The sequence below is a fragment of the Diceros bicornis genome, chromosome 35 (assembly GCF_020826845.1).
Source record: "Diceros bicornis minor isolate mBicDic1 chromosome 35, mDicBic1.mat.cur, whole genome shotgun sequence".
NCBI lineage: Eukaryota > Metazoa > Chordata > Mammalia > Perissodactyla > Rhinocerotidae > Diceros > Diceros bicornis.
Genome location: NC_080774.1, coordinates 17171163 through 17195907, shown reverse-complemented (window position 1 = coordinate 17195907; position 24745 = coordinate 17171163). Strand labels below are relative to the sequence as shown.

Below are 24745 nucleotides of genomic sequence, written 5' to 3'. Positions count from 1 at the left end.
CACACTCATGCACGCACACAGTCTGTCGGAGAGCAGACCATCTTCCCTCCCCAGCAGCACCCAGATGAGGACACAGGAGTCTGGGGACAGGTATGCTTTATTACTTATAGCCAGTTCCCACATCTGATTATCCCAAAGCACGAATCAGATCACCACCCTGCGCTCATTCCTACTTTAAGAGAAGAACAGGTTAACAGGGCTCCGGGCAGCTTCCATCATCACCCCAACCCACAGCCTCTCCAAGACCACCCCAGGGCTTGAGAGAACACAACTTCTGCCACTTTGAGGCCTGGTCATTCTGGCCGCCACCCCACTCCTCCTCCTGACCCCTGACCTCAGAGAAAGGAGCAGGCACTGCCAAGAACCTGTCCCACTGGGCCGCCAGCTGAGCACCAGGGCCCACAGGAACGGAGCTGGGGGGCCCCAGGTCCACTGGGATGAAGACCATAAGGCACGGTCGGCAAGGGGGAGCAAAGCCTAGAAACTGAGCTGAAGACGGGTGGCCTCGGAAGCAGGTCACAGCCCCCTCACCTTTCCTTTCTCCCTGAGACTCACCCCAGGCAGTTTGGTCTGGGGTGGGTGGAGATGAGGGGGGCAGGAGAGGCCACACCTGAAGGGCTGGGGGGGGTCCTGGCACGAGGAGGCACGGCCCTGCCCGTCCGCCCCACAGCCTGACTGGGAGTCGGGGTTCAAGCGACGTGGCTCCCGCCCCCTTTCCCTCGGTCCTCAGGCCAGCCCGGCTCCCGGGGAGGGCGGGGGGCACTGGTCGCCCCTACAGTGGGGCTCAGCTCCGGTAGCTCTTGAGCAGGTGCCCGGCGATCACCAGCCTCTGGATCTCGCTGGTGCCTTCGTAAATCTCGGTGATGCGGGCGTCGCGGTAGTGCCGCTCGGCCGGCATCTGTGTCACGTAGCCCATGCCACCTAGGATCTGGATGGCCTACGGCGGGAAGCAGGGGCTCAGGAGGGAGGAGACCCCCACCCGTGGGGAAAGACAGGGGCAGGAGCAGCCACACAGAAGGACGGGGGAGGGAGGGGCAGCTGGCACACCCGCTGCTAATCAACCCCGGGGCCTGGCCAGGCACTGCGTCCACGCACGAGGGACACTCACCTGGTGGCTGATGGCCGTTGCAGCCTCCGATGCAGCCAGCTTGGCCATCGCTGCCTCCTAACCACAGGGGAGGGCGGGGTTAGCAACTTTCCTTTGGGGGGAGACCCCAGCACATGGCTCCCCCTCAGGGCAATAAACCCACAGGCCCAAGGAACTGGGACTCCCCCCCCACAACTTCTCCCTCAGTCCCTCCGCCCACCAGAGCCCTGGGCCAGACCTGGGGAGACCCCTTCCCCAAAGGCACCTTGATGAAAGGCTTCTTATTATCCTTCAACATGGCAGCGCGCCACGTCAGCAGCCGGGCACTCTCCAGGGCCAGGGCCATGTCCGCCAACTTGAACTGCAACAAGCAGCCCACCCCCGCAGTCAGGAGTCGCCCCGCCCTCCCTCCAAGGAGGGAGGCAGACGTGGGAGCAGGTGAAATCCCACCCCCTCCCGTCCAGGCTGGCTCCTGAAGTCTCCAGCTCCTCACCTGGATGCCCTGGAGCTTGGTGAGGGGGGCGCCAAAGGCCCTGCGACTCTCAGCGTAGTTCACAGCACAATCGAGGGCGGCCTGGGCGATGCCCAGAGCCTGGGAGGCGATGCCAATGCGGCCCATGTCCAGGGTTTGCTGTGGGGACCGCCCGGTCAGTGGCTGGCCAGGGCCTCGCCCCGGGCCCCACCCCCACTGCCGGGCTCACCATGGCTATCTTGAAGCCCATCCCCAGCTCCCCCAGCAGGTTTTCCTTGGGGATGCAACAGTCCTCAAAGATGAGGTTGGCGGTGGATGAGGCCCGGATGCCCAGCTTGTCTTCCTTCTTCCCCAGCGTGAGCCCAGGTGTCGGCATGGGAACCAGGAAGGCACTGATGCCCTGACAGGGCAGACACACCCAGTGATCTTCTCAGAGGCTGCCCTGGGCCACCGCCCTCAGGCAAAGCACACCAGACACAAACCCCAGTCCCTTCCACCTCCCTCAGATCCTCGGGCCGTGACGCCCTCTGCTGGCTCCTCTGGGGAAGGTGCGGACTCCAGCCCCAGGCCAACGGCAGGCCAGGGAGGGACAGGGACAGCCCCAAGGTGCCCCGGAGCAGGCACAGCTCCATCAGGCCAAGGGGACTGGGATCTAGAAACTATGATATGACTGCAGCCCGGAGGCCTCACTGACCCTCTCTCTGGGATCCCCACCTTGTTTTGCAAGGATCTGTCTGTGCTGGCAAAGACCACGGTGGCTGAGGCCTCCCAGGAATTGGTGATCCAGGCTTTGGTGCCATTCAGGACCCACGAGTCGCCCTCCGCCCGGGCAGTGGTGGAGGCGGCTCCCGCGTCGCTGCCATTCCCTGTCCCACACACAGACTCAGAGTCCAGCGCCACCTCCGCCCCCGCCAAGGGCACTGCCGTCAGACGGGCAGGGAGCCCAGCCTCACCCCCCAGCTGGTGAGCACCAAGAGCCTGCGAATGGGCTCCAAAGAATCAGCGCCTGGCTCCCGGGAGAAAGCTCCAGGCCCGCACCAGCTCCCAGAGCTTCCCGAGACCAGTCCAAGTGGGTGACGGGGAGCGTGCAGCGGCTGGGCATCTTCAGGCCAAAGGGACCCCAGAGCCAAACGTCCCTCCCAGCCCAGCTGAGGTGACCGCACACTCCTCGGCAGATCCCAGAGCTCAACTCGCAGCCGCTCACATGGAAAGCCTGTCCTCCGGCCTCAGGAAGAACAAGCAGTCGACTCAAGTCAGCACAGGCCCCAGCTCCTGCCTCTGCCCCGGGGGCCACTCGGCCCCAGTCCGAGTCTGTCACCCTGATGCTGAGGTGAGGGGCTGGGGCAGACCACTGTCCCACCACGGTACCTGGTTCACTGAGGGCAAAGCAGCCAATCTTGTCGCCACTGGTGAACGGAGTGACCCACTGCTGCTTCTGCTCCTTGGAGCCAAACTTTAGGATAGGCCCCAAGTAAAGCGACTGTGGGGACAGAGGGAGCGGTCGTGGGCCTTTAAGCCCAGGCTCGCCTGCCCGCCCTGGCCCCCACCCCCAGGCCTGCTCTCTCCAGAGGCCTACCAGAAAGGACCGAGTCCCGAGGAGGTCAGGGGCTGCGAGCCAAGGCCTGGCATGTTAGGACACACGGCCAGAGTGCCTGCCTGCCCACAGGAGCCTCCCCTCCACCTGTGCGTCCCCGGGGCCCAGGAGGGGACTCACGTTGTTGACACTCATGATGACCCCAGTGGAGGCACAGCCCCGGCTGATCTCCTCCACGGCGATGGCGTAGGCCAGATAGTCGAGGCCGGCCCCACTTAACTCCTCGGGCACGTCCATGGCCAGAAGCCCAAGCTCGCCCATCTTCTTCACCTGGCCCCAGGGAAGGATGTCACGGCAAGGGCAGCTGCTGGGGGCCAGGGCCCACCCTCCCCAACCCCACCCCCTCCTGCCCCTGAGCCAGTGCCTGCAGAAACTCAGGCCATGTGGCCCCATCCACCCACCCCGGGATCCCCAAGGCCGAAGACCCAGCCTCAGCTCAGGTCTGCATGACAGCAACATTCATTCAAGCCGTCCTGCCCCCACACCCTGCACTGGCTCACCTGTGTTCAAGGCCACAATCAGTGAGCAGGTGGAAGACACAGGAAGCCTTCCAGGGTCTCCGAAGTAAGGAATATGACAGCATAGTGCCATAGTGACCTTCTTTCAGTCCCTAAGTGCACCACACACATATCCCTCTCCACCACAGGGCCTTTGCACATGCTATTTCCTGTCAGTCATGTCTTTTATCAAGTTATTATCTTCTCCTTCCCTTCAATCTCAGCTCCAGCATCACTTCTTCAGGGCTGCCATCTTGGCCCTCACTAAGTCAAGGTCTTTAATCACACTCTTGTAGCACCTGTGTCTCCCCTTTGCAGTGCTCATGAAGCTGGAATGTCACACCTATTACTGTGCTCGTTTTGATTAAGGTCTCTCTCCCTGACCATGAGGGCAGAGACTGTGGTTTGTTTTTTTTTTCTTCTTTTTTTTGTGAGGAAGATCAGCCCTGAGCTAATATCCGTGCTGATCCACCTCTTTTTGCTGAGGAAGACCGGCTCTGAGCTAACATCTATTGCCAATCCTCCTCCTTTTCTCCCCCAAAGCCCCAGTAGATAGTTGTATGTCATAGTTGCACATCCTTCTAGTTGCTGTATGTGGGACGCGGTCTCAGCATGGCTGGAGAAGCAGTGCATCGGTGCGCGCCCAGATCCGAACCCAGGCTGTCAGTAGCGGAGCGCGCGCACTTAACCACTAAGCCACAGGGCCGGCCCAGAGACTGTGCTTTTGCTCACTGCAATATCCCCAGTGCCAGTGAAAGAATGCACGAACGGTAAGAGCCTGGGATTTTTGATTCAGAATAACAATAATAGTAACGGTTAATTATCAAGTGCCTACTGTATGCCAAATGCTGCATAAGTGCTCTATGGATACTTTTGAGTCTCTCCAAAGCTCCATGAGAATGAGGCTATAAGTCATGTCACAGGTGGGGATCCTGGAGCTCAGAGAGGTGACACAGCCTGCTCGGGGCCAGAGCTCATAAGTGGTGTGGCTGGGACCAGGCAATGACTCCAGGATCTTAACCAGCTCGGCCCCGCGCCCAGCTCTGCCCCTCCTAAAGGACAAAGCCATTAGCCTCTGTAAGCCTGCTTTCCACCTGAGAAATGCGGACCACAACAGAACCTACCTAGCTCCCAGAAGAAACAACTAAAACCAATTTCCTCTGGGGAGCGGGAGGGGTTCAGGGCAGAAGGGGGACCATTGCTTTTCATCAACGCTTTTCTATCATTTGATTCCTGTAACCATGTTCTTATACTATTTTGACTTGAAAGAAGCAAACGTAAGAATATTTGCAATATTTTCTCATTTTTCTATAATTAATATTACATCTGTGATTATAAAAGTTTTACACCCCTCCCCAGAGTACCTACCTCATCGAATTGTTGAAGGACAAATAGACAATACATACAGAATGCGGGCCCAGTGAACAGCACTTACTATCACGAAGTGGATGACAAGTTCTCATCTCGACTGTAATGCACAGGAGAAGGGGGCACCTATGAATCCTAAGTGCACTCCCATAATAATTTGTGTGTCTCTCTATGAAATCACTTATTTGATTCTGTCTTGAACTGTTCCCATGGGAAACTCTCCCGTAAGACTCTCACTTGGGGCGGGCCTCACTCCCCTCAGGGTGTCCCGTGCATAACGCAATGGGGGCAGAAACCCGTTTGCCGAGTGGCATTGAGCTACTGCCCCCACAAGTGCCGCCAAGGTCTGCAGCCCCCAGGCAGACACTGGGCTGCAGTGACAGGGGAGGAGACTCGGGCAGGGAGACAGCCAGTGTGTGGGGTAGAATGACAGTCCCCCAAAGACATCCACGTCCTAATCCCTGGGACCTATGAATATGCCACTTTACGTGGCAAAAGGGACTTTGCAGAGGAGATAAAGCTAAGGATCTTCGGATGGGGGATTACCCTGGATTATCCGGGGGGCCCAGTGTGATCACAAGGTCCTCAGAAGGGGAAGAGGGGACAGGAGAGTCAGAGAAGGAGATGTGACGACGGAAGCAGAGGTCCTAGTGACATGAATGCTGGCTGGAAGGGGGTCACGAGCCAAGGAGCGCAGGTGGCCTCTGGAAGCTGGTAAAGGCAAGGCAATGGATTCTCCCCTAGAGCCTCCAGAAGGAAGCGGCCCCATCGACACCTTGATGTTAGCTCAACAAGACCCACTTTGGATGTCTGACCTCCAGGAACTGTCAGATAATAAATATGTACTGTTTTAAGCCACTGAGTCTGTGGTAATTGGTTACAACAGGCAACAGGAAACTAGTACACAGTGATCAACAGGACTCAGGGTACCAGGGACGTGTCATTCTGAGAGTCGCTAACAAGACAACCATTCTGCGGTCACCACACACCTGGGGGAAGGGTGGGTGATCCTGGTCAGAAACGCTGTGCCATTTCAGCGGGCAGGAAACAACTGGGGGTGGGGTAGTCAGAAGTAGAGAGTGGATTAAGCAGCACTGTACTGGAAACAGGGACTCTCGGAGCCCTGTGCCAGCACAAGCGTGGCCTCAGAACAGAAGCCTTTCGAACCCACACTTAGGGCATCCAACAAACCTATTCCAGGGTGAAACGAGTGTCTTATTAGGGAATGCAGCGCCGGATTAGGGGCCTGGGCCATATCCTACGAGGTGCTAGAAATACGCAGGCTTCAAGATTCACGGTCAGGCGTGAACCCCGCCGAAGGCTTCCTCTGGCCCCGCAGCAAAAAGACTGAGCTACAAAGCTCCACTTGTCTCATCCTACAAGCGCCATTCAACCTCCCTGGACACAAAGGCACACCCTCCTCTTCACCCCATAGCTCTTCAGTTCAAAACCCTGGAAGAACGGACAGATTAACCACCGGCCCCATCACTCCATTTCATCCCAAGAAACAAAAAGGGAACGAAAATCGGCAGGCAGAGTGCAGGCAGAACAAGGATTCCCCATCTTCCATTTACAGACAGGGGAACTCACATGGAGAGGTGATATTCCCAGGACACACGGAGTCAGGCCAAGCCCAGGCCACGGGGAAGCCAGAAGTCTTGGACTCTCCTCTCGACCTAACACCCTTGCCTCTGGCTGTCTTGATAGTTCTTGCTGTGTGGGAGTTGTAGGAGTTCACAATTCTTGCCCCCAAATGACTCCCCTAGCAGGCGTCATTCCTCCTTCAGTTTTGACCCGTGTCCCTCTCCTCCCTCTTTTTCTCGCCATCAGTGTTTGCTTTTAAAACATAAACCTCCATAGTACTTGAGAGCGTGAACTCCTCCAGCCCATCCCCAGAGCCTGCAGACATCAAGCTCACCCACTTTTATCAGTGATGACTGGGGCTGTTTTCCCCAACTTTTCTCATCCTGAAATATATCTCTGATGGCCAGCTGCAGGAACATTCTAGAAAAAAATTGGAGACAGAAGCAAAAATGGTGGCAACGTACACTCACCGAAGTGTATCCTGAAAAACAGACCAGCAGTGAGGGAAAGAAAAAGGGAGGCACTGGAGAGAGGAGACAATATAATCAAAAAGAAGAAGAAACCAAAATATATGAAAAGCAGCAGCAAAAAAAAAGAACGTGTGTCCAGTTGTATAAATCACTTCTGATGTAAGTACATTGATAGTAACTGGCTCACAGCAGCCAGGCCTCCCAATATTTTCAAAAAGAGGCCTGACCTTCAGAGATGGCTCAAGGGGGACCTCTGAGAGCTTAGACCCACAGTGGTTACTCTCAGTCCCTTGTGTCTGTGAACCAGGCACCTGGACCTGCACCCTGAGAAGAGGCAACATCACCGACTAGACCAGGCCTAGCAGTCTCCAAACTCCCAAGAGAAAATGCGAGAAAGAGCAAGACTCCTTTCCTGCCTGTGACAGCAGAGCAAGTCTTCAGCACCTACTGCCTTCATATCCAGAAACGTGTAGAGGGTACTTCCAGTAAAGACAATGCTTTAAGTCCCTTCTAAAGCTCACGTTTTTAAAAAATTAAATTTATCCCAAGTATGCCTATGCTCACGAGAGTCAAAACTAACTCCCTTTAAAGAATAAAATTTCCTAATTTGTTGAAGATTTGCTGCTTATTCAGGGGAAAGAGGCGGCGTTAGCCACCGCCTCTGGTTCCTACTATGTGCTAGTGTGTGTCACAGGCTGGGACGATAAGGACATTCAGGATTCCTTGACGGGCGGACCATCTGGTTCAATTCAATCAAGTTCAGCAAACGTTTGTTGAATGTCGAGCACTTCTGTTGAGAAAGTCCAGTTAAGTGCAAGGCATCGCGTTGGGCAGGGAGATCCAAGCACGAATAAGACCCAGGCCCTGCCTTCGGGAAGCTGTTTGAAATAACTGCAATATAAGACACACAGGGCAATGTGATAAGCACTAGAGAATTACGGATTATGAATGGAACGCTCCTGGAACACAGACAGACGGACTCCAGTTGGGAGAAGAGAGGAGGTGGTGCTCAGGAGCTATTTCCAAGGTGGAATTAACCCAAGTCAGTGGGTATGAGGAGAAAAAATGGAGTATGACTCTAGACGTTTCTATGTAGCTAACTAGGTCAGTGTTAACACCATCATCTGAGACAAGCCCAGAAGAGGAAAAGCAGGTTTTGTACCTGGTATATTGAAGTTACTCAATAAATATTTACCAAGTGATGGAGAAGAAACCCAAGTCAGTTTTATACATATAAATATACATACATACACTTCTAGGTTGAGGAGTCCAACATTGGTTGGAAACACCATTCTATTTCCTGTTTCCTTTTATAACAAAATAGCATTGTAAATTCGTAATTGTTCCTTTGGTTTTTTTTTTGGTTCGGACCCAAAAGGACTAAAGTCCAACTGAGGTTACAAAACCAGCCAAATAAACAGAAATTGGCACCAGCCTGTCCCCTGATTCTTGGCCCGCCCTCCTCTCAATTCTTTTCTCCTTAATCCCTCCCTCAAAAACCCATTTTATTGGGGGGAAAAAAATTCTTCAGGAAAAAATAGTAGAAATCACTAACTAAGCACCTACTACAGGCCAGGGGGTGGCTCAGGAGTCTGTATCTGGCTCCTCCAAGTCCAGCTGAGTGACTGGTGAGCAAGAAACTTAACCTCTGGCTTCAGTTTCCTCATCTGAACACCGGAGATAATTTAAGTAACTCCCTCAGAGTGTTGTGTTGAAGATTTAATGTAGAAGTACCTGGAATATAGTAACCCCCAGATGTCAGCTTTTCCTGTTATTATTACTGTTATTACTTTAAAACACTATATGGTGTTATTTTTAATTTTACAACCTGCCATATTCTCCAGCGTCTAGTTCTTTGATCCTTCTGCCTGCTAAGCCCTAGATTCCCTTCTGTCTCTGGGAGCTTGGCGCCATCCACTATAACAGAGAGAGCGATAAAAGCAACAAGCCAACGGGCCTCAATCCTTAGTGAAGGGAAAGGAACTTTGAGGAATGACCTCTGTAGCTCATCAGCCACCAAAACGAGAGTCCGGTTCGTGCGGGATGGTGGCAAGATGAGAAGACTTAGCACTACTTCCCCCCAGCTCGACAACCTCAGGCGATTCACAGAACTGCTCCTGAGTCACCTATCAAAAGGGGGTGATAACAGCAGGACGCGTGAGAATCTAATGAGATGACACAGGTCAAAACACTTCGTCCGAGATAAAACCAGCTACCACCACTCAGAGCTGCTGTCACGCATCCAGCAAATCCTGACTAAGCGGCCCCCACGTGCCAGAAGGGAAGGAGGCCGAGGCCATGACTTCCTCCTCCAGGACCCACTTCTGCCACTGTATAGGAGGACTGCCTTGCAAATTCCCTAGCCCCAGAAAGCGAGGAGGAGATTATAAAGCCAGAGGACTACAGAAGCATACGTTGCCAAAAAGTCTGCTTCTATTACCAGCTTTCTTGCCCAGAGCAAATCCATGTCTGTAATATCAGTAATAATTTGAAAGAATATAGGAATAATATAGGAAAAATAAATCAAGTGGGCTGTCGTCTGGCAGGAAAAGCCCCAACACACAGCCATGTCTTGGACAAGTACTCTGGGGGCAGCGCCTCTGAACTGCTCTTGCTTTCCACTGGCTTGTCTGCTCATTCCCGTCCTCTACTCACAGAGCCTGAGTTTTTTCACGTCTCCACTAATGGCACCGAGAGACAAAGGGAAAGTGGCAGATTCGGTGACCGAGAGCAATGTCTGTGGGTATGGAGGGTAGAGGGGTAGTTGAGGCCCTTGACAATAATATTCCCAACCAGAATAGGGATTCCCTGCCTGCCAGCTGGGCAGCTGGGACAACCACGTGGATAGTGGTTGGAGACGGGTTTTGGAGCCAGCCAGACTTGGGGTATGAATTCTAGCTCCAGAGACCAGTAAACCTTGGAAAATCACTCAACCTCTCTGTGTCTCAATTTTCTCAACTTTAATGAAAATCATAACAACAGTATTAATAGCTACCATTTTTCCAGTACCAGGCACCATGAATTTGACATACATTATCTCACCTAATCCTTGCAAGCACTCCAGGAAGCAAAATGGACGTTAGATTTGCAGGTGAGGAAGTCCTCAGGACTAAATGAGATGACACATGTTACATGCTTATGCCTTAAAGTAGTCCAACTAATGTGGGTGCCCAGAATGCCACTTGCCTAATCTACTTCGGGCTCCTGGTACCCCTCTAGTCCAGGCACAGTGCCCAACACACTGTGAACACAAAACATTGGCTAACCTGGATTATTTCCTTCTAGCCCTGGGGCCTAGAAGACATGTACATGGTGACCACAAAGACAACACGTAAACGGTGACTACAACTTCTGAATTCCTCACGCTAAAAAAAAAAGGCAAAGAGGACAGCAAGTTTATTACTTCACAAGTTATTTACTCAACAAAACTCTATTGAGTATTTAGACTGGGTGCGAGGTATCTTTGCAGGCCAGGGGATCCAGCAGGAACGTGCACTACAGACAGACTAAGGCAAACGGAAGAGCACAGTGCCAAAGCAGGGGGCGCGGCGACCGGGGCCTCAGGGTCTGGATGAAGACAGACGCGGGTTCAAGCCCTCAGCCCTGCAGTTCACTAGCTGCATGACCTTGGGCACATTATGTAACACTCTCATCAATGTAAGTTTCATCAACCGTACAGAAGGGAAGACAATAATCCTACCTTCACCTCACAGGACTGTTGTGAGAAACAGACAAGCTAACACATCTCAAGCGCTCAGAACGGTGCCCAGCACATGCGAAGCATTCTATACGCATTGACTATTATTATTAGCACAATGCCTGGCACACAGTAAGCATATCGACCACACACCATTATTACTGTTATTCCAGATCCTGGATATAAGCCTCCTGCTAGCCAAGGGAAACCTTCACAGCATTTTCTGGGTCCCAGGACCTGCCTTAGGGTTCCTTGACTGGAGTCTCAGTGTCTCTGGCTGTCATCGTCACCACTTACTCAGGAGCCAAGGACAGACCACAGTCATTGGCTGCTGAGGTTGAAACTCTCACCTGAGCTGCTGGGAAGAGATGTTCCCTGTCCACCTGGGCCGCGATGGGAACCAGCTCCTTCTCCGCAAAGTCCCGGCACGTCTGACGCAGCATCTGGTGTGTCTCGGGCAGATCTACAGACTGGTACACAGTATGTAACCTACGCCAGTCCCAAGGACGGAGAGCTGCCAGCAAGAAGAACAGCAGTCAGTGGAAGCACAAGGCAACAGGTCGTGTGTGATAATAACAATAATAATAACAACTGTGATCCACTAACTCAGTGGTTCTCCACCGAGGATGATGTTACCCCCCCAAAAGAGATTTGGCAATGTCTGGAGGCATTTCTGGTTGTCACAACTGAAGGGTATGTGAAAATTAACACAGGAAACCTCAACAAAAATTGGAGTCAGGAAGGTCTGTAAAGGGAGCTTTCAGGTCCTAAGACTCTGTCAATTACCCCAAACAGGAGGAGAACTAATTGCATTTCCAACAGGGAGTTGCCTCCTACTTTTACTACCCCAGCAGGAGGAAAAACTTCTTGGTGCAACAAATCCAGCCAACGGCCAACGGAAAAGGCCTCAGGTCAGCCGGTGAGGCGCTCTCCCCACCCTGAACTCTTACTCTGGAACTTTCACCTAGAACAGCCCCTCCCTACTCCCCCTTTTTCTGTGAATTTGCCTATGGTACATCATAGCTTGCATTTCTGGAATTGCAATTCCTCTGGCTATTCTGGAATGAACTCATTTTGCTGGTAAGATAACTGTCTATTTTATTTTTAAGTTGACAGGTGGAATGCTATCGGTATAGGGTGGGTAGAGGCCAGGGATCCTGCTAAGCATCCTACAAGGTACAGGACAGACCTGACAACAAAGAATTATTGGCCCAAAATGTCAACCATGCCGCTGTTGACAAACCCACACTAACTAACTGACCCCTTACTCTGCTTGCTCAACACTTGGCATACAACTATCCCACTCAGTCGTCAGTATAACACCAATAATAATAACAGCACAGCTCTGTGACCTGAGGCAAGGATCTTAACTTTACCAAGCCTCAGTTTCTATAAAATGTGGAGGACAACAGTATTCAGCTCTTGGGGGTGGGAGGATTAAAGAGATACTAACTGTAGCACTTGGCACAGGGCCTGGCAGAGACAGCGCTCAATGACGGTCCCCTTTACTGGTATGATTCAGAGTGAGTGGGTCTTACCCAGGCTAAGGAAGCCCGGGGCACACGTGTCACTGCCGCTACAGCTGGAGAGAAGTGATAAGATGGGAAAGGTTCTGGATGAAATGATCAACAAGAGCTAACAGTTACTGAGCACCTGTAACACGCCAAGCACTGCACTGTTGTACATACCCTGTGATTTGATCCTCATAACAGCTCGATGAGAACAGTAACATTACTGTGGCCATCTGACACATGGGCCAACTGAGGCTGACGGGCTGAGCGTCTTGCCCAAGGTCACACATGCAGAGTCTGGGTTCAAGCCCAGGCCTGGCTCCGGAGGAAGGGCGCGCCCTGAATCTCCGCTGGCGGGTGAAATGAGGGGTAGGGGGTGTGGATGCAGCCGTGAGAATTGGGCCAGCGGTGGGGTCAGCAGGAGCAGGGGGTCACTGCACGGCCGGGGCCGCGCAGGCGTGAGGAGCAGCCGAACTGGCGCAGAGGGCGCGAGCGCTGCCGGAGGGGGCGCCGCCTCACGCCCGCCCGCCGCAGGGCAGTCCCGGCCGCCGCGCCTCACTCCGCGGTGCGGGGCCGGAGCGCACTCACCTCCGCGGATGGGGCCGCAGGCCCGGGCGAGCAGCGCGGCGGCCATGGAGAGCAGAGACGACGCTACGTTTCCCCCGGCAGACCTCGGGGCGCGGGCGCGCGGGTTCCGGACTGTGGGGGGCGGGGCCGTGACGCGCTCGCGCCTGGGGGCGGGGCCTGCCGCGGCTCCTCCTGAGCCCCGCCTCCCCCCGGGAGATAAGGCGGCGTCCAGCCTTGGCGAAATTGCCGAGGTCTAGCCTCAGCCCAACTTAAACCTCTTCCAGGGCCGGCCTGTGCCTCCTGAAATCCAATTCTGTGGCCTGAAAGGCTCTATATGGCCTTCCTCGCCACCTCTCTGGGCTTATGCCCACCGCTCGCTCGCTGTCTTGGCTCCAGCCGCACAAGACAGCTTTCTCCAATACCCCTGGCTTGTTCCCGCCTCCAGGCTTTTAAAGGCAATAAGTGTTCCTCCGCCAGAATTCCTCTTCCGTTCCCTCAGATCTCACTGAGGCCTGCCCAGACCACAGGAGGCCAGTGTTTCTCCCCACACACTCTACATCCCATTGTTTTATTTACCCGAAATGTTATCCAGCCGCCACTAGTCTGTGAGCTCCAAGAGGGGCAAAGGGTCTTGTCTTGCTCTGGTGCTCAACATTTAGGCCCAGGGAATTGGGTTGCCTGGGAAGATTTCTTTCCGCCAGAGGTAGTGAAGGTGAGGTGGCGCGGCTGCTTCCCTGTTCCACTGTAGTCCCATCTGTCTCACTCCCAGTTGTGGGGCAGAGCTGAAATTGAGGATGAAGGAGTTAAAATTTCCCTGGATTAGAGTGCAACTGTGCCTTGTACCCACAAGGTTAACATGGGAAGCAAAATAACCCAAGTTTCGGACTTCATCAGATTAAAGAGCTGTTACAAGGCAAATGAAACCAGGATCAAATGAAAAGACAACCTACCAGCTGAGAAAATATTTGCAAATCATATATCCGACAAGGGGTTAATCTCCATAATATACAAAGAACTCAAACTGAACAACAGGAAAACAAACAACCCAATCAAAAAATGGGCAGAGGACCATCGCTTAGCGGTTAGGTGTGCCTGTTCCGCTACTGGCAGCCCAGGTTCGGCTCCAGGGCGCGCACCAACGCACTGCTTGTCAGGCCATGCTGAGGCAGCATCCCACATAAAGTGGAGGAAGATGGGCATGGATGTTAGCCCAGGGCCAGTCTTCCTCAGCAAAAAGAGGAGGGTTAGCATGGATGTTAGATCAGGGCTGATCTTCCTCACCAAAAAAAAAAAAAAAAATACCTTATGATCCAGCTACCCCACTTCTGGATATCGATCCACTGAACCTGAAATCAACAATCCAAAGAGAATTACGCACCCCTATGTTCATTGCAGCATTATTCACTACAGCAAAGAAATGGAAGCAACCCAAGTGTCCCTCGACTGGTGATTGGATAAAGATGTGGTGTGTGTATATACAATGCAATACTGCTCAGCCATAAAAAAAAGACAAAATCGTCCCATTTGCAACAACATGGATGGACCTCAAGGGTATTATGTTAAGTGAAATAAGCCAGAGAGAGAAAGACAAACACTGCATGGTTTCACTCATAAATGGAAGATAAACTAACAAACGGACAGAGAGAACTTTTGGTGGTTACCAGGTGCAAGGGAGTTGGGGGATGGGCATAAGGGGGGAAGGGATGCACTTATACAGTGACGCACAAACAATAATGTACAACTAAAATTTCACAATGTTATCAACCATTATGACATCAATAAAAAATTTTTTTTAAAAGGCTGGGAAAAAAAATGATTGAAGTTTCCGAGCTTGCCTTGCAGAACAGCAGGAGGACTGCTGCTAAGACAGGAACTTGCTGACAGCCCTCCACCTGACTAAGCATCTTGCAGGAGCATTGAGAAGCTACAGTGACTGACTGTAAACTTTAGACCTCACAGACTAAAAATCCACCTGTTTGCCTGTTTCAGGAGTTTTGTTCTAGGTTACTGGAGTTTGTTTTGGGGGCGGGGGGGGTTGTTGAAATTACTAAGATTTTTCACTCACAGAGGAACTCTTTGGCCCAATTTGTTTTGATACATGTGTGTGCACATGTGTGTGCACGGTGCGATGATGGGAAACTCAGATTCGGTTCCCAGTGGCAGCCCTCTAGGTTCCATATTGCAAAAGTGGAATGTTTTCAGTTGTGAACCTATGAAAAAGATGATACTCTTCTGTAACACAGCTTGGCCACAGTATTCCTTAGTCTCAGGAGAATGATGGCCCCTAAATGGATCTGTTGATTATAATAATATTTTGCAATTAGAATCATTTTGCCAAAAAAGAAGGAAAATGGAATGAAATTCCTTATGTGCAGGCTTTTACGTTGCTGTACCAGAATGAGCCTATTCTGAAAATGTACAAGATAATGATTCAGCATCCCAGCTCCAGCAGAACTGGGAAGGGAACCCAAAATCTGTATTGCAAGGAACAAATGACACTTGCATTACTGGGTCCAATTCTCCTACTGCTCCACCACCCCATGATGGTGGGATGGAGGCTGTTGGGCCAGTGGGACCGCCCACCACCCGCCCAGGACAGCCTCAACTTGGGGGGGGCAGGTAGCCAGGATGAGTTCTCCCTCTCATACCCATCGAGGGACTTCTTCTTCAGCAAGGTGGAAATTTTAAAGGATTTTTTAGGAAATAAGACAGTGGGGTAAATAAGACAAATATTGAAAGGGGGGGGAACAAAGAGGAATCAGAAAGAGAAGAGTTACAGGACTCATCCCAGCAGGATGGAAATCTTTAGCTAGTTATTAAAAAGAAAAATGGGATGAATAAAATGGACATTAATGGGGTTAAAACAAAGGTTTTAATAAAACACTGCCTAAGGTTAGGCAGGCCAAAGGGACCCCCTACTGCCCCCCCAACATTAAAGGACCTCAAACAAGCCCATTCTGTTTACTCCAATTTGGAAAAAATTTTAAAGCCAGAAGGCAGAAATCACAATGAGAAATCTGAACAACAATCATTTGGGGCAACAGTTAGGCCACTAAGGTTGATAAAGTCATAAAGATTAAAATGTTTGAGCTAGTAATATATGAAGAGGTTATGTCAACTTTGCCTGAATGTTTTTTGGAAATGGATGTTATGTCTGGCTGGGAATGCTTCCCCTACACAGTATTATAAGACTGAGACTTGTTAACGGACTCTTAGTGGAAGCTATGATTACAGGTATGAGTTGATAAAATTGAGATAAAACTTTGTAAGAAAATTGGCATATTTAAATGGGCTTTATGTGAAATGATTGCATCTCTTTTGCCTGACTGTATTACAGATTATGTTGTGGGGATAAACATTGTGTTTCACTGGGGAACGTTTTCCCTGCCTGATATTGTAAGAGCATATAAATCCACCCTTCAGGCAATGTTAATTAAACATGCTTAAGGAGATCTCACTTGAAAATGACCATTCTGGGGAACCTCTGTTTCAGATAAGTCCACTTTAAGGGTCACCCTTAAGAGAGAGAATTCAAAACCTCTCACAATGGGCCGGCCCAGTGGCTTAGCGGTTAAGTGCACGTGCTCCGCTACTGGCAGCCTGGGTTCGGGTCCCGGGCACACACCGACGCACCACTTCTCCGGCCATGCTGAGGCCGCGTCCCACATACAGCAACTAGAAGGATGTGCAACTATGACATACAACTATCTACTGGGGCTTTGGGGGGAAAAAAATGGAGGAGGATTGGCAATAGATGTTAGCTCAGAGCCGGTCTTCCTCAGCAAAAAGAGGAGGATTAGCATGTGTTATGAGAGGTTCGGGGATTCGATCAGAGATGTAAAAGACACTTTTCACTCCAAACAAATGGACTGAAGGTATATTTTATTATATAGAGGATAGTAAAGGCGATAGTCTGCAAACAGATCCGAACAGGTCAAATATTAAGAGGGAAAAAACATCAGCCCGACTGGAAAGGGAAAACATCCACATCGGCTGAAGAGAAATGACACAAATCAACTGGAAAGAGAAACACCAGGTTGACCGAAAAGAGAACACATCAAATCAATTACTTCATATCAAATCAATTACTTCACATCAAATCAATTACTTATAACATTCATGCCCCACTGCCGGGAGAGCGCTGTCAATCGACGCGGCTGGGCAAGGATCATACGTCCTGGGCAAGGTGTCCCTTCCACAGGTGGAACTCTCATTAGGGCTCAGTTTCCAGCAGTTTTTATACCATCAGTAATTTTCAGAGTAAGCAATTACAGAGTTTGCAGAGCAAGCATTTAGTGTTTTCATGCACAAATGGTTATCAGTGGCGTACGTGCATTGAGCCCCCTGGCTAATGTCCCAGCCCAGTAGTTGTGTACGTGCATTGTTCTCTTTGGTTATCGTCTCAGCCCGGCACAGATGGCCAGTCCATTCCGGGCTATGACGCTCCAAGAGCCTTGAAATGTTACAACTTGCAACTCTCTCCGTGGGAGAAAGGCCAGTTCCCGGGAAAAGGCCAGTTCCCACCACACAGAAAGCAGCTTTGTATTTCTTTTTGTGCTGGTGGCTGTAGATCAATGGAGCGGCCAAACATGGCTGTACTCATGTCAAGACATATTCGGCCGTGGCTGTCTCCATTAACCATAAGACACCATATGCGTAGACAATGAACTTCGTACACAAGTACATGAGGCACATCCAAGAATCCAAAATCCAATGACTACAATAATTATAAAACTATCTCGCAATAAAGGACCTAAACCCCAAGGTAACCAATCAAATAACCCCTTAGAATATGAAATGTTATTAACTTGATCTTGCAAATCATGTACAGCATCAAAGATAACATTAGATAAGGTAACACTTAGGCCTAACAAACTAGCTTGTAGAAGTCCAGATCAGCCCCCGTCATGGCGGGTAGCAGAAGGCAGGGTAATAGAGAAATTATCTTATATTGAGAAGTTGCTTGATGTTTCTGAGACCAAATTTCTCGGCCATTCATAGTCCAGGTTATAGGTCCCACTGGTGTAGAGCAGTTGGTCTAACAGTAGAGGGTCAAAGGTTGTCCTACAGAGGCATTAGTTGGTGTGGAGGTCTGCAGCAGACATGGAGGTGCAGCACAGCATAGCGAACCCAGCAGGAATATCTATTCACGCAAAGAAACAGAATTTTTAGGAACATGATGTAACTGTTTATTTCCTGGATACATAACTATGAGTGTTGCAGTGGGCCCTTGGGCCACGACTTCTGCGGCATGGGGAGCCACATTGGGTGGATGTGTCACCCACATTTTTGCTCCAGGTTTCCATCCATCTGTAGACCCAAATCCTTGCATTCCTCTTTTAGTTAATTCACTTGGAGGTTGTCCTTGTGACACATTTGGAGTCAAGAGGGGAAGCACCAATAATTGTCCCACTCGTTCCCCAGCCTCTACAGTTAGTACTGTGTCACTACCATTATATAATATAAATTTTATTCTCCTTGGTAATCTGGATCAATGACTCCTCCCAGTACATCAATACTTTTTGCTGCCAGTCCAGAGCGTTCTTTTAACAAACCAAAGGTATTTTTGGGAAATTGTACCCCTATCCCAGTAGGGACTATAGACTGCTTCTCAGGGGGCAATTGAATAGAATGAACAGTAGATAAATCCAATCCAGCCGCTTCGGCCGTGGCACGAAAAGGCGGTTTAGCAGACTGAGTCAGGGGCCAACAGGTTAAGGTCATAAGCTCATGGGTGGCGGCTGCCACTTCTGTAATCTTTGCTGGTAACAACCTTGACAGAGGAGTCTCATTAGGGCCTAGTGGCCTGTTATTTAACATATTGAGAGCAGTACTTAGATGGTTGTGCCACCCCTTTAATGAGTCATGACCGAGTTTCCTCAATTGTTGTTTAAGCAATCCATTCATTCGTTCTATGAGGCCTGCAGCTTGAGGGTAATAAGGTATATGATAAATCCATTCTATATAATTTTCCTTGGTATATGTTTGAATCAACTTACCTGTAAAGTGGGAACCGCTGTCTCTCTGAATTTGCCTTGGTGTTCCATAATATAACTTAATTGTATCTAATAATTTTATGGCACTCTGTTGGGTGGCCACTTTAGCTGGTATAGCCAATAAATAACCAGAATATGTATCAACAGCAGTGCAGGCATAAGTATAGCATAACTGACATTGTTGTACTGCAGTGGCAATATCATCATGGGTGACAAGGATTCCCCTTTGTTGTGCCCACCTGTATGAAGTTTGTTCTCCCAAGTGTCCACTCTTTTCGTGGACCCATTGTGTTAAGCCTGGGTTGTGCGTTGCACGAATCTGCACCAGCTGATCAGCATGAGAATTACGCTTTCGTTCTGCAGAAATTAAAGAACTGTGAGCATCAACATGAAATACAGTAACAATCGTGTTTTGACACCATAACCATATGTCTTCCCATAATTTTTTTCCCCATATTTCTTTATCATTAATTTTCCAATCATGTTTTTTCCATTGTGGCATCCACGTTGTCAAACCTTGTGTCATTGCCCATGAGTCAGTATATATATGACATTGTTGCCCTTGTTCTTGTTGAAGTGCCTGATACACCGCATAGAGTTCAGATATTGGCTACTCATATTATTTCCGGTGGTGACAATTGTTTGTTGGGTGGATGGGTTATAGGCAACTGCTTTTCATTTCCGTGAGCCCGATATCATTTTGGCAGAACCATCCATAAACCAGGTATGTTTTTGTTGTTCTTCAGTCAATTGATCATATGAGACACCCCATTTAACAGGAGATTCTGTTATATCAGTCTTAGGTGACACAGTTGGCTCACTGCTATATTGAGACACTTGTTCATGCAATAGAGACAACCCTTTTGGGCCAGGTTTGGCCCAGTCTTGAATATATCATTTCCATTTGATTATATTAAATTCTTGTGCATGTCCAATTTTATGAGTAACAGGCGTGCTACGAATCCATTGCATGATGGGTATTTGGGGCCGCATAATTACCTCATGTCCCAGGCTAAGGCTTTCTGAGTCTATTAGAGCCCAATAGCAGGCTAACAACTGTTTTTCAAAAGGACTATATCTTTCACTGGAACAGGGAAGCTTGCGACTCCAAAATCCCAGAGGATAACGTCGGGCACCTTGTTTTTGCCATAAACTCCAGCTGGCATACTGATCAATGACATCTACCTGTAACTCAGTGGGTCCCGGTTTGATTGGCCATAGATCTAAAGCAGTCTGAATAGCATGCTTGGCTGCTTCAAAAGCTTCTTTTTGTTTCATTCCCCATTTAAATTTATATTTTTTTCTGGTAACTTTATATAAAGGTGCAAGGAGCCGACTTAAATGTGGAATATGTGCCCTCCAAAATCCAAATAATCCAATAAATTTTTGTGCTTCCTTTTTGTTGCAGGGTGCTGCAAAATCTAATATCTTTTGTCCAGCTTTAGGTAAAATTTCTTGTTTTCCATTATTCCAAAGTATTCACAAAAATTTAACATTTGAACTCGGGCCCTGAATTTTAGCTGGATTAGTTTTTCATCCGTCCTCCTCAAGTGTGTCCATTACTTTTTCTAACTGTTGTTGTACTCTTTCTTCTTCATTTCCTTGGATCATAATATCATTTATATAATGTACTATTTGGACATCATCAGAAGCAGGTAACTTTGTCAAGGTTTCAGCAACCTGTCGATGGCAGATAGTGGGACTATGTATATATCCCTGAGGAAGTCTAGTAAAGGTATATTGTGGTCCCAGCCACGTGAAAGCAAACTGTTCTTGGACACTTTTAGGTATAGGTATGGTGGAAAAGGCATTAGCCAAGTCTATGATTGCATATCAAGTGCCTGGATAATATTGCACTTTTTCTATAAGAGTAATCAAATCAGGGACGGCAGCTTGAATAGCCGGAGTCACTTTGTTTAGCTCTCTGTAATCTACAGTCATTTTTCATGTCCCATCACCTTTTTTAACAGACCAGATAGGATTATTCCAGGCTGTAGTTACTCTGCGAGGGACTTTTACAGCCAAATAATCTTCTATGGTCTCAGATATTTTTTGTTGTCCTCCAGGGATGTGATATTGTCTTTGATTGACCACTTGCGTGGCAGGTGGAATTTCTACTTCATGATGCAAACATCCCACAATTACAGCATTAATATGAAAAGACAAAGTTTTAATAGCAAATTGGTATCGTCCATCAGCCAAATTTAATGTCAATCCTTTTAGAATATCAATCCCAATTATATATTCTGGTATTGGCACAATCATAATTAGATATGTGCGCCGGGGTAGTTGCCCAATTTGGATAGAAAGATTAGTGGTAACTGCCTGGATTTCTTTTCCTCCCAATCCAGTTATCAGAATTGATGTACCTTGAAACTTAGTTGGATTCCCATAGATAAGAGTGGCCTCTGCCCCTGTATCTATAAGTGCCTGCACACTAGTTGTAGATCCATTCTTCCAAAATATTTTAATTGGTACATGTGGTCTAATATCTTTTCTTATAGTGGCACTAATCGATACAGAGGTTTGGCCTTCCCCTCAATCACGTAAGTCAGCAAAAAGAGGATCCGAGAGAGGAGGCGGTGCACTAGGTGCAGTAGGCACTGGGTTGGAAGCATTCTTTATATTGTCCCTTCTATTCACTTGTTTTACATTCAGCCCTTTTTCTTTATATAGTTTCCATAATTCTTTAGTGTCAACTCCATCAATCTGGTCTTTGGGTACTCCTGCCAGGAGTAGGGCCAAAAACATATCACCTCGAGTCATTTTATCCTTTTTAAAGAATGTTTCTCTTTTTTCCCTTCCTGGAGAGTTTTCAGTTGTTTGTCAGTCTCCCAAGTCTGCTAGCTGCATAATCTTATCTACAAGTGTTGATATAGGGTTTTCAGTTTCATTCATGAGAAGGGTTGTAATTATTTGTTTGTATGCCGGAGGTGCAGTTTTTATCAACTTGTTTCGCACCTGGACACTTAAAGTCGTTTCATTTAAAGCTTCATCACACCCCAGAAACACAGCCCATTTCATGGTTTCTTCTCTCATCTTTTGGACACAATCTTTTAAAGTATACCACGGTCTATTAGTGTCCGGCCACATATCATCCGTGGGGTATTTATCTTGAGCTCCTTTTACTGCAAGAGCCAATAAAGTTGTACCATCAGTGTCTTGTCCACGATCATTTGGGGGGTGAGCATTCATGCTCCAATCTTTGAAAGCTCCCCGTATTACTGGATCATTGGACAAAATTACAAATTTAAAAGCATCTCCTGCATCCAGATTAATTCCTGTAGAGCCCATATCATATAGGCGAACAAGCCAGGTTATAATGGCTTCTCTAGGCTTTTGTGTAGCCTGGGCTAAAATATCAGAAATTTCTTGTTGGTTAAAATCCTCAATCACATCTTTCCTTACAGAATGATTACCATCCATTTCCATCTGCCGACGGCGAAGAGGACGTGCCTCTGTGCGTTTGGGCGGTTTTTCCTCTTCCTCATAATCAGTTTCAGAATCATCATCCCAGATATCATCATCCCATGTGTCCGGGTCCCACTTAGGACCGGCCGATGCTATGGCCATATGAACTTTTCATTCATTTATCTTTCCTCTCCTCTTTCTATATTTATATTTGGCAACTCTTACAGCAGCCTTTTCTGCTATAGCTTGGTAGTTACGAGCCTGATCTCGCAGTGCGTGATTTTGACATTGAATCATAGCCAAGCGAGACTGCAAATTTGAATTTTCTTTTTCCGAGAGTGCCTTCTCTGTCTGTATCTTATCCCTATCTTCTATAGCCCGGCGATAAGCAGTCAACAAACACCAACCTCGCCGTGCCAAAAAAGAAACATCATTTTTCTCTTTCCTTTCCACCGTCTGCAAAGCTTTGGTCACATCCAACGGTTCAAATCGTCGCAGACGAGCATCCCAAGCTTCACATAACCCTGACCTACGAGCCCACTCCCCAGCCAGAGTGCAAAAGGGAGGGTCCTCCCATCCTGGAATTTCTTCCACCTTGGCTTCAGTTACCTTTCCTTTGAATAGGAAAGGCATCTCCTTAATCGAATCCTGCTCACAGCGCCAATTATGTTATGAGAGGTTTGGGGATTCGATCGGAGACGTAAAAGACACTTTCCACTCCAAACAAATGGACTGAAGGTATATTTTATTATATAGAGGATAGTAAAGGCAATAGTCTGCAAACAGATCCGAACAGGTCAAATATTAAGAGGGAAAAAACATCAGCCTGACTGGAAAGGGAAAACATCCACATCGGCTGAAGAGAAATGACACAAATCAACCGGAAAGAGAAACACCAGGTTGACCGAAAAGAGAACACATCAAATCAATTACTTCATATCAAATCAATTACTTCACATCAAATCAATTACTTATAACATTCATGCCCCACTGCCGGGAGAGCCCTGTCAATCGACGCGACTGGGCAAGGATCACATGTCCTGGGCAAGATGTCCCTTCCACAGGTGGAACTCTCATTAGGGCTCAGTTTCCAGCAGTTTTTATACCATCAGTAATTTTCAGAGTAAGCAATTACAGAGTTTGCAGAGCAAGCATTTAGTGTTTCCATGCACAAATGGTTATCAGTGGCGTACGTGCACTGAGCCCCCTGGCTAACGTCCCAGCCCAGTAGTTGTGTACGTGCATTGTTCTCTTTGGTTATCGTCTCAGCCCGGCACAGATGGCCAGTCCATTCCGGGCTATGACGCTCCAAGAGCCTTGAAATGTTACAACTTGCAACTCTCTCCGTGGGAGAAAGGCCAGTTCCCAGGAAAAGGCCAGTTCCCACCACACAGAAAGCAGCTTTGTATTTCTTTTTGTGCTGGTGGCTGTAGGTCAATGGAGCAGCCAAACATGGCTGTACTCATGTCAAGACAGCATGGATGTTAGCTCAGGGCTGATCTTCCTCACAAAAAAAATAAAATAATAAAAATAAAATAATAATAATAAAAAAAACCTCTCACAATAGAATGCATTCTTTGGTTAATATGCAGAAGCTTATAAAGGCAAAATGACTTTAAAAACAGCTCTAAAAATGATCCTAACAGTGAAAAGAATCTTTAGTAAAAATCTTTGGCCATCTGAACAGGTCCATCTGCCAAAAATACAATTTGGATCCAACTATTCTTTTGAGTTTTGTATCTGAGACATAGCTAAAATTTTGAAGAGCTCTGTGTTTATCTGTATGTTTATGTGTGAAAGTCTCTCTATGTATTTGTCTGCCTCCAGATGATATAATTTCTAAAGAGCTCTATTTAATTGGCTTGAAGTAAGTGCTTATATAAATTGTTTCCAAATGTAATAGAAACTAGACAAGATGTTTCTCAATTTAACATGATATAAAATGATCTTTGGTAAATAAGAGCTTGTTTAGGTTTGTTGGTTTAATTGAAACAAACATGTTTTCAGAGTTATCAACATTGGATATGATACAAATGTTATTTCTGTTACAAAATTTGTCAGCAAAAAATAATAGAGGCGGCCAGCCCCCATGGCTTAGCAGTTAAGTGTGCACGCTCCACTACTGGCGGCCTGGGTTCAGATCTCCAGCACGCACTGACGCACCGCTTGTCCAGCCATGCTGAGGTGGCATCCCATACAGCAACTAGAAGGATGTGCAACTATGACATACAACTATCTACTGGGGCTTTGGGGAGAAAAAGGGAAAAAAAGGAGGAGGATTGGCAATAGATGTTAGCTCAGGGCTAGTCCTCCTCAGCAAAAAGAGGAGGATTGGGATCGGATGTTAGCTCAGGGCTGATCTTCCTCACAAAAAAAGAAAAAAATTAATAACTTAGAATAATAGCTGATTTTGTTTGATGTCTCATGAGGTTTTTGTAGGCAATCTAAATATAATTGTTGAGAACAGGTAAACTGAATAAACGTAAAAAGG

The 24745-nt window shown here is 48.4% G+C and overlaps 1 protein-coding gene across 2 annotated transcripts; it reads right to left on the bottom strand.

Moving 5' to 3' along the window:
• Positions 1-79: 79 nt before the first annotated feature.
• ACADS (acyl-CoA dehydrogenase short chain) lies at positions 80-12976 on the bottom strand. Of its 2 annotated transcripts, XM_058531585.1 has the most exons (11): positions 12869-12952; positions 12458-12630; positions 11120-11283; positions 3274-3423; positions 2928-3039; positions 2274-2425; positions 1789-1959; positions 1581-1718; positions 1353-1448; positions 1109-1165; positions 80-937 (listed from the first exon to the last, which is right to left on the bottom strand). In XM_058531585.1, the coding sequence occupies exons 2-11, from the start codon at positions 12474-12476 to the stop codon at positions 785-787; spliced, it is 1212 nt and encodes a 403-aa protein (XP_058387568.1). In that variant the 5' UTR covers positions 12477-12630; positions 12869-12952; the 3' UTR covers positions 80-784. The 2 variants fall into 2 exon arrangements, with proteins under 2 accessions (XP_058387568.1, XP_058387567.1); XM_058531584.1 differs by lacking the exon at positions 12458-12630 and having other exon boundaries at positions 12869-12976.
• Between the last annotated feature and the right edge of the window lie 11769 nt (positions 12977-24745).